This window comes from Tiliqua scincoides, chromosome 3 (genome assembly GCF_035046505.1).
Source record: "Tiliqua scincoides isolate rTilSci1 chromosome 3, rTilSci1.hap2, whole genome shotgun sequence".
NCBI classification, from domain to species: domain Eukaryota; kingdom Metazoa; phylum Chordata; class Lepidosauria; order Squamata; family Scincidae; genus Tiliqua; species Tiliqua scincoides.
This window is the reverse complement of record NC_089823.1, coordinates 142114913-142128081: the sequence shown is the minus strand read 5'-3', so window position 1 is coordinate 142128081 and position 13169 is coordinate 142114913. Positions and strand designations below refer to the sequence as shown.

The 13169-nt window shown below is 42.1% G+C and overlaps 1 protein-coding gene across 4 annotated transcripts in view; it reads right to left on the bottom strand.

The window, feature by feature from the left end:
* The window catches only part of NRG3 (neuregulin 3), a 700766-nt gene that overhangs the window by 173878 nt on the left and 513719 nt on the right, over positions 1–13169 (bottom strand). For 2 of the 4 annotated variants that reach the window (XM_066620602.1, XM_066620600.1), the window contains exon 3: positions 3695–3770. In XM_066620602.1, coding sequence (XP_066476699.1) covers positions 3695–3770 — 76 coding nt within the window. The remainder of the gene's footprint in view (positions 1–3694; positions 3771–13169) is intronic. The other 2 variants (XM_066620598.1, XM_066620601.1) reach the window with 1 other exon arrangement.

Genomic DNA, 13169 nt, shown 5'->3' with positions numbered 1-13169 from the left:
ATCGATATATAACATGATGGTATTATTTGAAAATACCAAGATGGTAAACATTTTGGCTGGTAGTGCACCTCACACAGTGCAGCCCACACCCTCCACACCCCCTACTGACACCACTGTTCATATGTACATGTTCAAAGAGGTTGTTGCCACACATGTTCCAGACTGCTGAAACAAGACACTGGAATGCATGTGACTCTCAGGAAGAAATGCTTTTTGTGTGCCCTATTGCGCAATCCTGCATGAGCCTTACACTGTTGAATCTTGCAATCCAACAGGGCTCTCTGTTGTGGCAGCCAATCAGTTCTGCAGGTTGCTGCTACCAGCACAAAGCCCCGAAAGCCACACATGGGTGACAGCCTACAGAACCTCTGTTGTTACTCATAAGTTGGTGGCAATGGTGGATCAGGGCAAGGTGGTTTGTGGGTAGCACTTGGCCACAGTTATACATGCCTGATCTGGGACCCAGATCTCCCCCAGAGGCTCGTCAGACTTATGCTAACCAAAGAGCTGGGGTAGGTCTTTAGAGAACCACTGGGGATCAAGCAGTTTACAGGTAGACAAGTAAAAAATATTTTTACTTACAGCTCCTGGGCTATGTGGTATCCAACCAGCCCACAGCAAGCAGCATAAGTGGTGATAATGGCACTGCATGCTCTCAGCAGGCAGGGGAAAGGATTGGGCTGATAGACCCAGATTCCATGCATCTAGAAGCAAGTCCCACTGAAACCAACAATTACTTTTATTCTCTGTTTGAAGTCCCTAGCACTGCCTCCCTACACTTTCAAACTAAAATTTCAATTACAGTTTCCTGGGGAAGGGAACAATTGTTAATCTAATTGAAACCTTTTACAAGCCTGCAAAGCTTGTCCTGTCAAAGCAAACGCAAGAGGTTTATTAAATCCCTGATGGGCAGGATGAGTCTATAGTGTAGACACTCTTTTAGGCCTAACATTGCTTACTATTTCAATATTATTACCCACATAGCTCCATGCTCAGTGAATTTAGCTTGCCCAGCAGCCTTAGCTCCCATGTGTGTTCCCACACTTAAGGGGATGAAGTAACAATACATTTGTCCTAGATCAGCTTAGGATAGTAGCTAAAGGTAATGGAATACAGTTGGTCCAAAATGTGAAGGTTATGATGGAAGCCAACAGACACATAGTAGGGCTGTGTATGTGTTACACTGTACCTAGGTAGATTGTATTTGAGTATTTGGTATAATTGTTAGTCTATATTCGGGTACAGTTATTCACATATTCCATTCAAAGCAAGTACAATCTGTCGATAGTGTACGTAGATAGTTGATATATAAAAGTCAACCCTGCTCCATGCATTCATGTGAAAATATATACCCAGGTGCAGATAGGCTGTACTCGGACACGCAGTAATGTGTCAACAACTCTACAGTCGTAGAGCAACAGGTTGTGTCTGACCCCAGTTGTCCAACTCACCTTTGCAAATATGGCAAAACCACAAAAATTTAACTCGCAAATCACAAAGAGAGAGAAACAGATGTTGGGGGAGCCCCAACATTCAAGAAACATGCTCCTGTTTTGTAGAATTTTAAAAAGTGAAGCAGTGACAATTGGCTTTATATCTACATTTCTTGTGTATGAAAACAAGGAAGAATAAAGCTGTTAGTTGGCAGATATCAAATTCAGAAGTGGAAACAGGAGAACACCTCAGGGCCCACATTAGTTTGGCTTGGAAACAGGTCAAGTTAGTCCTCCTAAATCAGGAAATAGTTGGGCTTACCTGTGAGCAAATCCAAATTGGAATCCTTTCCTTTTGAAATCAATAGCCATAATGGTATTTTCTGTGCTTTCAAATACGGAAGTGATGTTGCAGCCCTGAATAAGGATGGTGAGGAGCAAACAGCAGACCCCTGCTGAAGACCTTCTTGCCTTGCTGGCGGATTAATGTTTATCCGAAACTAGCTGTTTTGGGTGCCACAATATATTTAAGAGCCCACTCCTATCCCCTGCTACCCCATAGCATGCAGCACCGCTGACAGAGTGAGCACTGTATGCTATGGTTGAGGGATGAGACCAGACAGCTTGAGAAAGTTATCTGTAAGTATACATCTTTTTTTGCTTTCCTTCCTGAAGACTGCCTGGATTCAAGTGAGTCTCCTTGAGCCTATACCAGCTGTTTAGCTGGTGTAAGTCCAAGTAGAGTCAGGGGGGTATGTTGGGCCAAGAAAAGAGGGTTAGAGCCTTGGCATGTGTACGCACAAATGTACTCAGTCATTTCACTTTTGCCCTTCCCATGCTCGGAGAAGCTAATGGTGATAAAATTAGCATGAAACATTTAAAACAATGAAAATAAACCCATCCAACATATAGTCATTAGCCCAATAAAAAAGAGCAATAATAATAGAAACCCTGTAACATAAACATCCACATATGCAACAAACCCATGCAGTCGTATTTTTCCATAGATCCCACAGATCTATCACACTGTAGCATGACCAAGAAATGAAATCCAGGACAGGCTAGACAAATGAAAGCCAGGGGTGCCTCTTTTCTTAGTGGCTTTGGTGATGGAAAGTTAATGGACTGTTTAAGATGTCCTCCAGCGTACAATATATCCATGACAACTGGGTAAATCTTTTAAAGTGGTGACTTCTATTTAGGTGAGGGAGAGTAATTGTTCCTATTTATCCCTGGGTAGCATCTTATTCAGTGTCTGTTTGCTGGTGTCTCCCCTTTTGCTTTTTTTCCCCTGATTGTGGTAGTGTTTTGGGATAGGAAATCATTTTATCATGTCTTTGCTGTGTAAACCACATAGAAAACCTTTTTTTGTTTAAAAAAAAACAAAACCAGTACATAAACATGCTCAATCAATATACTCCAAAATAAAATAAAAATACATAGCTCTTCAGGACTTGGCTATTAGGGAAATGAGCACAGCTCAAGGTTCTAAGATTCAGGGCCCCATTCTATTCAGCTTTCCGGTACCAATGCCGATGGGGTGTGTGCTACATCCTGCTAAGTGGAGGCAGTCACAGAGACCTCCACAAGGTAAGGGGCTGTATCAACACTGGAAAGTTGAATAACATTGGACCCTCAATCTCTGATATCTTCAGTTAAAGGCAGTAGAGCTGGGGATGGCATCTGTCTGACGAACAACAAGAGCAATAAGACCAACCAACAAGAGCTGACAGTCCAAGATACTGGTCAAGTTTTCCTAAACTGGACTTGCAAAACTTGTGTTCTATTTGAGGCAGGTCTTAACAAGTCCCCACATTCTAACTGTTGTCCTTTAAGAAAGAAATCATTTTGATATTGTCTTTACTATGCAAACTGCTTTGGTAACTTTTGTGTTGCCAGGTGGTTTACACATATAACAATAATACATAGATCCTGTTTTCAAAAACGCTCTTACAGCTATAATGATAGGCAGTTTCCTAGTTATTTTAAAATAGATTGCATTCCTTCTCTGTAACATTTACCCCCATTTGGATATCAAGTGGCAAAAAACCATCTTTCATTCTGTGCAAGCCTCCCCCCCCCCCCAAAAAAAACATGACATTATGAACAACATGACTTGTGCTATTTTACTATACAAAATACTTTACAAGCTCCTGAAATGGGTTTTGATAGAATCTTGACAATGAACAAGTGGTGATTTCTCATGGCAAAGGTTGCCTCCAGTATGTAATAAAGATAGAAGTAAAATAAACATTTGACATACTTGGATCTGACAAGATTGAGTCGGTTTTCGGCAAAAATTGGTCACAGCGGACTCCTTGGTAGCCCTCTTTGCACCTGGGAAAAAGGGGAAAAATGACAAACATCCACATGCGGTAGTAACAGGCTAATTTCAAGACATCAATCAACTGGACATACAACTCACAAGGCTAAGAATGAGCTAAAATGTTAACCATCTGAGACACCAGTGGTGACAGTTTTTGAACTTCCTGCTTTCAGGGAGTTCTTTTAACATCCATTCATCCGCTGAGGTACCCAGGCACCTGCCATAAAACCAGCCATTTGGAGGATTCCATGGCATGCTCAACTGCATGCACTCAGTTCTACATGGGGCACTGGCCAGGTATGTTATGCCTCACTGAAGCTCCAGCTCAACTTACCGCCACCACACAGAACCATATAACAGTGCTGTGAAGGCTCACACTGCATGCTATTGGGGGGGGGGGTGATCAGGAGATGTGCAAGAGCTATATTTTCCCTTACCTCTCACATGCTTCCTAACATGCTATATAGGTGGCGCAGGTCTAAGGAGGCTCATAGGTAGAGGTGTTTAAAAACTGTGTTATTTATTTTATTCAGAAGTAAGCCCATTGTGTTCAGTAAGACTTGGGCTGCAAGCCTCTCTTACCAGAAACAAATGTAGGCCATTAGGGAGCCTATGCATAGGTATTTTTTCTTACCTCTGTGTAGGCTCCCTGATGGCCTTGGACCTATGCCAGCTATATAGCTGGTGTAGGTACAAGAAGAGCCAGAAGGTGAGGCAGGTATAAAAATGAGAGATAAAATCCAATATGTGTGACTGCCTCCAGATTACCTCCCTTGACACACACCCTGGTTCCTCACCCAACACACCTGATCACTCCCCTCCCTGCCCATGGCCTGCCACTGCAGACAATTTACTGGCACCTGTGGAGCCTCCTGGAGCCGTTGTCCAGCCTACCATGATTCTGGCTATTTGCAGCAGCCCCGAACAGCAGCCTGGCTTTCATGCTACCTTAAAGGTCACTGCACTGCTGGAACATTAATTCTGGTAGCACAAGGCCCCAAACAGCCTCTTAGCCATTAGGCTGCACCAGCTCATTTGTTACCATTCCTTATTAAAAATAAAGTATTTCAGTTTGCATTCCTTTTCATAGTAATACATCAGAAACAAAATAGCCTTAATACATAAACATGTGTGCACCCAACTTGCAGTCCTACCGACTGCAATTCATTCTTGCTGATCAAAATTGGCTTCTACTGATTAATCAACCTGAACTTTAAGTGGGCTAATTTGTTGACTAAACTGAATGGAGCTTGTAGACCTAGTGAATACTTTGTCATTACATTTCCAGTGTTTTCTTGCCATGCCTGAAGAAGAGCAAATCTACAGACATCTTATTATGGTGCAATAATAGATCAAGTGTTATATTTAGGTCTGGGAGATATATCTCAAATCCCCCTCAACCATGAATCTCATTTGGAAACTTTTGCTCCTTCATTACCTCTCAGTCTGATCTACCTCAAATGGTTGTTATGAAGATCAAATAAAAAACCCCATGCACGTGTGACCCAAAAATCTATTTCAGAAATACATACAGACTTCTCTTAGTGTATAATCATACAGCCACAGTCCACCTTTAGGTTCTGCCTAAAGTAGGCTGATTCAGAACTATATTCATGCTGCATTTTGTACATTTGTCAGCTTTATGAAGATGGCATGGGAGAAAGGTTACAGACTACCAAATTGTGGCCAACATGACCCGTGGTTTCCACACATTTTGCAAATACAAGTAGCAGAACAATCGTGTCACATCAGCCCCACATTATAGTGAAAGCACCTATAAGAGCACAGGATTCAAACATTTCCCAATTCCACACAGGTCTGGGTTGGGAAAATTCTGGTATCTATTAAATTCTAGTAAGATTTATGGTCCAATCATACCAACTCTTAAAAAAAATAACAATATAACAACTTATTTGTTAACAAATAACAAACAATAACTAAATCAACATATGCAACATGACCCTTGCCCTGACCTTAAAGTCCTGTCCTGAGAAAGGGGGGCAGCAGGGTCAGAATGACAAGCCCCAGATCCAGTTCTAGGCCTCAACCCCATCCTGGAGACTCCCCCCCCCGTTAATGACCCCCCGCCCTAGGTCAGAAGACCTCACAGCCAGTAACCCTGTAACTGGAAACCACAGAGCCTGCACATTGAGAGCCAGGGCCTCTCAAAAAGCAGCCGCTCCCATACCCAGCACCTCACAATCTCCTGAACGTGTGTATCAGTGCTGGGAATGGACCAGGATGAATGCAAAGGAATGATGGAAGAATGTCAGGCTTCAGGCCAGAAGCGTGCCCCTTTAAATATTTCGACTGTTGAAATAGGCAGTAAGAGTCTGGGAAGAGTAGTCTCTAGAACTTCATTGATCTCTTGTCAGAGCAAGTTGCTAGCTTGGGAGCTGTCCAGGGTACTGATCCTAACTCACCCTGCCTTGCCTTGCTTCACCAGCACCCACTTAGAGGATAGAACAGGACATGATGTTTTTGTTTGTTTTTTTAAAAGCAAATTATGATTATGCCAATCTAGCAAGGAGATTACATATACTACATGCTCATACTTTCATGTTATCTAATGATGGCAGCATTAAGTGGATGATCTACATGGGCCATTGCAGACTGAGCAGAACTTTCATACATTACCTCAAATACAATGGTTTTCAGTTGAGCCAATTCTCACATTCTGATGCTAGTCTTCAAATGCATGGTAATCAATTGTGTGTGTGTGAACTAGTCCTGGGTGCACTGCAAAACTGACGCTTGTGTTTACAGAAGGCAATGTTGAATGCAGATTAACTGAAATTTCAAGAGACTCTTCAACTTCTCTGAGTTACTGTTTTACTTCTGACTATTATTATTAAGTCTACTTCAGCAGAGAAATGTTTTCCAAGTAATCTCTTCAATTTCTTTCTGTCAGTGAAGCCAGGAACACTCAGGGTTAGAAATCTTAAAAAGTCAAATCCAGTCAGTAATGAGAAATCTCATCCCCCAGCTGTAAGGTCTTACAATCTTTATTGCTTCATTCTTATCTGATTTCAGTTTCAATTCACTTATCCACAGCCATCAGACACTTAGTAAGAAAGAGACTGGATGAAAAGTAAAAAATCAGCATACTTCTATCATGGAATTTCACAGATCTTCATAATCTCAGACAGTGGTCTTGCATACTCTCTGGAAGAAGGAGCCATAATAGAATTTTGTTTCATGTCTTTGCAATAGACTGCATATATCAAGCCCCAGCCACACCCACCCTTAAGTTCCTGTATCCTTCCCTGCCCGTCACTAGCTGGCTTTAAAATATTATCAGATAAATAGATGGCAGTGCAACAACTATTGATATACTAAACTCTAAAGATGTACTTCTTTAAAGTAATGTGAACACTGTGTTAATTCATCATCTAATTGAATTGGCAAATAAAATGACCTCTGGCTTAAGTATGCATTGTTTACACAGGGATTCAGTATGCCTGTGTTCTCAACATATTTAGAATTAGGCAGTAACATGCACCAAAGTTAGATAGAATTCCATAGATATTTGCATGATGCCTGGGAAGGAATATCACAGGATTCATAATGAATGTGAGAAAGTAGCCCTGTTATATAAAAGAGTGTTGGCAGACAATATAAAAAGTAGGAAACAGTGAAAAGCAAGAATAATTTAAAAAAACACACATTCTAGAGTTGATCCAGGTTCAAATCACCACTCTGTTTCTGGAGTGACCTTGGATCAGTCACTATCTCTCAGTCTAACCTACCTCACAGGATTGTCATGCGGTCAAAAGGAAGGAAGGGGCTATATTCACCACGCTGAGCTCTTTGGAAGAAGGGTGATATAAAAATGTGAAAAATAAACACATGCAATGGACAACAGGAAAATACAATTTAAAAAAGCACAATAACCTATAATTGAATGCTCTTTGAATGCCCACTTTTGGGAGATAAAGCAGGACATAAATTTGTAAACCAACCCCCAAAAATCAATAATCAAAGCAGCAGCATTACCACCAATACATGTTTGAAGGAGGTGGTATGTATCTAAGGAGGTCAAGAGTGGGGGCATAAGAGTGGAAAAGGCCATGCTCCTACCCCTTGCTCACTTGATCTGGAAAAATAAAAATAAAAAGAATGATGGAACAGATTCTCTTGCTAATCTTAGGGGGGGGGGGATGGAACACAAAGAGGCAGATATTCCCAAGATGCACTTGGATCCAAGCCACTTACAGTAACATCCTATCCTGGGCTGATCCAGAAGTAAGATCAGAACGTTTATACTTACCTACGCTGCTGCACCCTGGTCTGCAGAGGGCTTACTTGTATCCATACCAGCTCTTATGCTAACTGAATCCAAGTAAGTACAAGGGAGTGTGTTGGGCCTGGACCAGGGGCATAAGATATCAGCACCATTGCTGCTGCTGAGATCCATCCTTGACACACCTTTGGCCTGGCCCAATCTCTGGTCTGATCCTTCCACAAACTGCTCTCTCTCTCTCTCACCTTACCTGAATGGATTGAGTGTCCAGACAGGTCTGGTGTGCCGGTGGCTCCAAGGCACATGATAGTGACGTGGGTTTTTGCATCACAGCAACAGGACCTACAGCAGTGGATCTCACAGTCTGCTGCCATAGGTCCTTGATAGGACTGGGCCTTTCAGACTTTAAATGCAAGTACAAATACTTTGGAATGGGTTCAAAAACAAATATACCAATTAAGCTATAAGCTGGAGTTATGTGTTCCTCTTTGTACTGTCTCCATAAGAAGACCCCCTTCAGAATATCAGCCATGGCTTCGGAACATTCTTTAAGAGTAGCTTCTGTAGAGTACACTGCAGTTATTATGATGTCACTGCTATTCATTCTTAACAAAAGTTAGCACACTTTTTAAATTCATTCACCTTTTCTGTAGAGCATAAACTTCAATTGTCTGAATAAAAGGCACCATGCTTAAAGTTAAATTATATACTAAAGTATTCAAAATTATCTGATATTGTGAAAACTGAGAGAATCTGCAGATATATTCTGTGTGTATATTCTACATGGTTTATTCTCTTTCCTTTACTCATGGGGAAAGGCTGGGGGGGGGCTACATATCCTCTGACCACTGATCATCCTGCTCAGTCTCTCTCCTTTTGCATTTTCACCAGGTATTGATTACACTGTTCAATTCTATCTTCACAGTCTTAAGGACTGTACAGTCCATCCCTGCACACAATGAAAACTGAGATTCTTAGAATGCAGAATTCTACTCCCTAATCCAATACAAATATATGCAATTGTGTGGACCCCCAACTATTTTGCTAGATGGTATGAAAATACATAATATCTGATCTTGACCATCAGAAGGAAGTATACAAGCCAATTGTTCATGCTTCACAACTCAGTGCAGGGCAGGCTTTCTGCAGAGTAAGCAACTATACAGCAGGTGGAGAACAACCTTCAGAAATGTATAGTGGAGAGGGACACCAAATGATCTGGATAGGAAAATATGCATGTTAGAAATAGTGATGATGCCAAAACTCCATAGTGACCCAGTTTGGGTATATAAATATAGCATGCTCATAAAGCATGTTAGTTTTCTGGGCCAGGCTCTTTCTCCAACCCACCCCAACATTACTGGCTTGGGTTGCAATCTGATTCAGAACAGAACTATGCCCTCTCCCCCATTTATCTGGCTATGGTAGCGGGGGGGGGGAGCTAGAAAAAAACTACAGTACAGTGGTATAGCACCACTTGTGCATGCCAAAGGTTCCAAGTTCAATTCCTGACATCTCTGGGTGAGGCTGGGAGACATGCCACCCTGAAACTCCAAAGAACTACTCCCAGACAACATAGACAATACTGACCTAGATGAGTTAAGGACCTGATTCAATATAAGGTAGCTACAAAAGTTGGAATCTCTCTCACTATCCTGTCTTCTTTGGCAATGTAAACTCTATTTCCCAGCATTCCTGGTGCTTGTGACAGTGCAGTAGTCATGTTTCACGTGTGGGAGAAGGGGGAGAAAAGAGACCTTCCTCTCCACAGCTAGAACAGCAGCTGTCCACCAATGCCACCACCTGTTAAGAGTATTTGTGTTTTACTGGGGAGGGGGGATATGGGGAGGGGTTCAGATCTGTAACACTCCTGATGATGCTGTAAGTGTGATGAGCTTCCAGTTGATGGGTGAAACCCATCACCAGTTTCATGTACACAAATGTGTCAAGGCTACAAAGCTAGGAAATAAACAGGCAGGCAGCCAAGCTAGTATGCAGTTGGACTTTGATATCCATTGGGAATCCATTCTAGGACCCCCACAGATATAGAAACCCACAGGTAAGCGAATCCATGGGTTGGTCCAATATTACCTCTGGACATGACCAGAGGTGTTCTCTGGTCACATCTGGGAGCTCAGGACCAGCCCTCTTCCTTGGGTTTGGAACCCATGGTGAGTTAAATTCTCAGGTCCCAAATCTGCAGATGATGGACCTGTACAAAGATGTGCCTGTTTGTGAACTCAGTGTGTGCTAGAGTGACCTGCGGCTCTGACTGAAGAATAAAGTCAGACGGATGCTGTATAAGACAAGGCAGAACACTAGTTGTTTCCAGCATCATATGGACCCTGCTGAGCTGTAATACGGTCCCCTGGCCAATGGTGACTCTGAAGCAATACAGAGAGCCAGCTGGCTCTATATATGATATGGAGAGACTGCTGAGTCCTGCTTCTGAAGTCCCAAGTGACTTGTTCTAGTGCCTTAGAAAGTATTTCCATTCTCAGTTTAGTCAGAGCATATGAGAAAGGAGGAAAAAAAAAGATCCATACAATTGCAAAGATAGATACTGCTTTTGAGATCTGCTGACTCACATAGAACATGCAAGCTGACATAAGTTCTGGCCGTGGGCGGGCTCATCAAAGATGATAGCTCTGAGTGATTTGGCGGAGAAATATCACACTACTACCAAACGAGCGTTCTCACCCACCAGCCCACGTACAGAATTATACCACATAAAGATACTGTTTCAAAACTCCAAATCAGGTAATTATTAGGGCTGTCTTGTCAGAAATTATAGGGTTTTGGTGACATACCACTTTGTCAAGAAGAGGAAATAGATTCTTGCTCCTCCCCCTTTGTGGTGTCAGAAATGACTCTACAATTCTTAGACACCGTGATGGAAATGAAGAACTTTTGTGCTATTCCTGAAAGCTCACTTTGCCTGACTTGAAGCCAACTATTAAAAGTGGGGAACAATATGCTATGTTTCTTAGGTGAGGTAATGGGTATGCATTGGGAACGGCTCAATTTTTTCTTCCTCTTCTTGCTAAGCATGCAAACCACAAAGCTGCACCCAATATACATCCAATATGCATCCTATAACTTCCATGACAGTTCCTAAGCAACAGAAGTAGCAGCTATGGGCTATTTGCCGGTTGATCACTTTATCATATCTGACATACATAATTGATTGTGGGCACAAATTAAGGGGTCTTCAGAAGTTCCTAAGCCACCACAAATTTTAGCGGAAGCCTGCCCACAAACAATCATGTCAGGAGGGCTCCAGTGAATTTTCTCCAGTTTTTATTTTCAGGCGTTAATTTATTCATTTTAAACACATTCCGTCTCAGCTTGCAATTAAACATTCTCAAGACATCTCAAAAGGCTTTCAAATAATAATTTTGGCAGAGCAAAAATCTTTTTCCTCAAAATACTCTGATCATGTGAATATTCGCATTTGCGACATCACATACAGTGCCATTGTTTCTCACAGTGGTTGCTACTTGAGTGCCATGTTTTCCTTTGGCTTTTTGTTGCTTGTTGCCACCTTCCTAGATCAGTCACATGGGTGATCCCCACTCCTCTAGGTTCATGCAATGAACACCATGATGTCATAGTGCCACAAAGCTAACCGGATTTGGCTACATGTTGACATTACTGATGGCAGAAAACATCCAGCAAGAAGGAAGTCAGGACAATTTAAATGGTCAAACATTCTCAAGGAATATGGAAAAATCTCCCCACAGATGATATTTTTCAACCATGTCAAAAATAGTCACAAAAAGTTGTGAATAGTTCTGGGTCATCCTTATGCAAAAGGAAAACAAAGGATAACTAACAGATAACCCAGTCCTATTTGGGTTGTACCATGGAGGGTGTTGCAATAACAGAAGATACTTCCACCTTTACAAAATGGCAGCTGATGGAATGTGGAGTGCTCTGTTGGTAGCCAATTTTGGGAGTGCTGTGCAAGAGGCAGCAGCGCTCCACAGCCATTGCCAAATCTGTCTGTGGACATCAGAAGAGTTAAAGCTGCAGGGGAGGTGGGGAAGGTGTGAAACTGGGTGGGGAGGAGGAAAGAACGGGGGCAGGGAGGCTGCAGGAGGGGGTTGGATATGGCAGTGATGCACTAGATCCTATTCCCTCTTTTTGCAGCTTCTCCACTCTCTTTCTATCCTTGGATTTGTGCCAACTAGACTTGGTGCAGGTCCGAGGAGACCCATTGAGCAGCAGAAGGCTTATCGAGGGGTAAGGGGATTTAAATTCCCTTTCAAATCCCCTTTTTAAAGACTTCCAAAGTCTTCCAATCCCCCCACCCCGCTGGATACAGCATGCTTTTTGGCACGGCTGCACCGGGGAAGGGGGAAGGATAGGATTAAGCTCTAATTTTTGTGAAACCTCTCTGTCTAGTGGGCTGGAGAAAATGGTTATCAAAAACTTCTCTAGGCAAAATATTTCTTGGTTTAGGCACTATGTTGATCTCCCTATCAAGAAAGACTTGATTTCTGTGACCTTCAAAGTGGCCTCAAAAATGTGGAGAAAGATTTTGAAGGATGGGATCTGAGTATGTACAGAAGTTCATGAAGCAGAAGATACTACCTGGGTTTAAATCAGATGGCCAGAGAGATAATTTAAATTAAACATGGTAGAGCTCAGTTTAACTGTTAGGTTTGCTCCATGTTGTGCTCTCTCTCATCTCTTGTAACTAGCTGAGAGTTCATCCTGAAGCACAATATCTCAAGTGGCTTTTTCCCCATTTGCTAACACTGCTTGGAGGACACCCCTACCATAGTTGCTCTGGTGATCATAAAACCTACCATGGGACATGGAGAGATATACAGCTGACAAGTTATACAGAGTCCAAGCTGTTAGGGGTCATGATTTTATGTTACATTCCAGTATTCATGTCACTTGCAATATTTGCAAGTTGTTTTAAGTTGTAAGGCACTTCCTATTTCTAAGGCTTGGGATGCATAATATTATTAATTTACTTGATCTAATCACCATGAGATTTGCACAAATAATTCTCAATCTGTAGATGGGGTACTGATGATGAGGATCACAATCATTCTTTCCCACAGAGACATATGTCCATGTCCAAAAGCAAAATGTGAAAAATGTTTGGATAGTAGAATGCAGGCAACCATTAGAGAAGTGGACAGCCAACAGA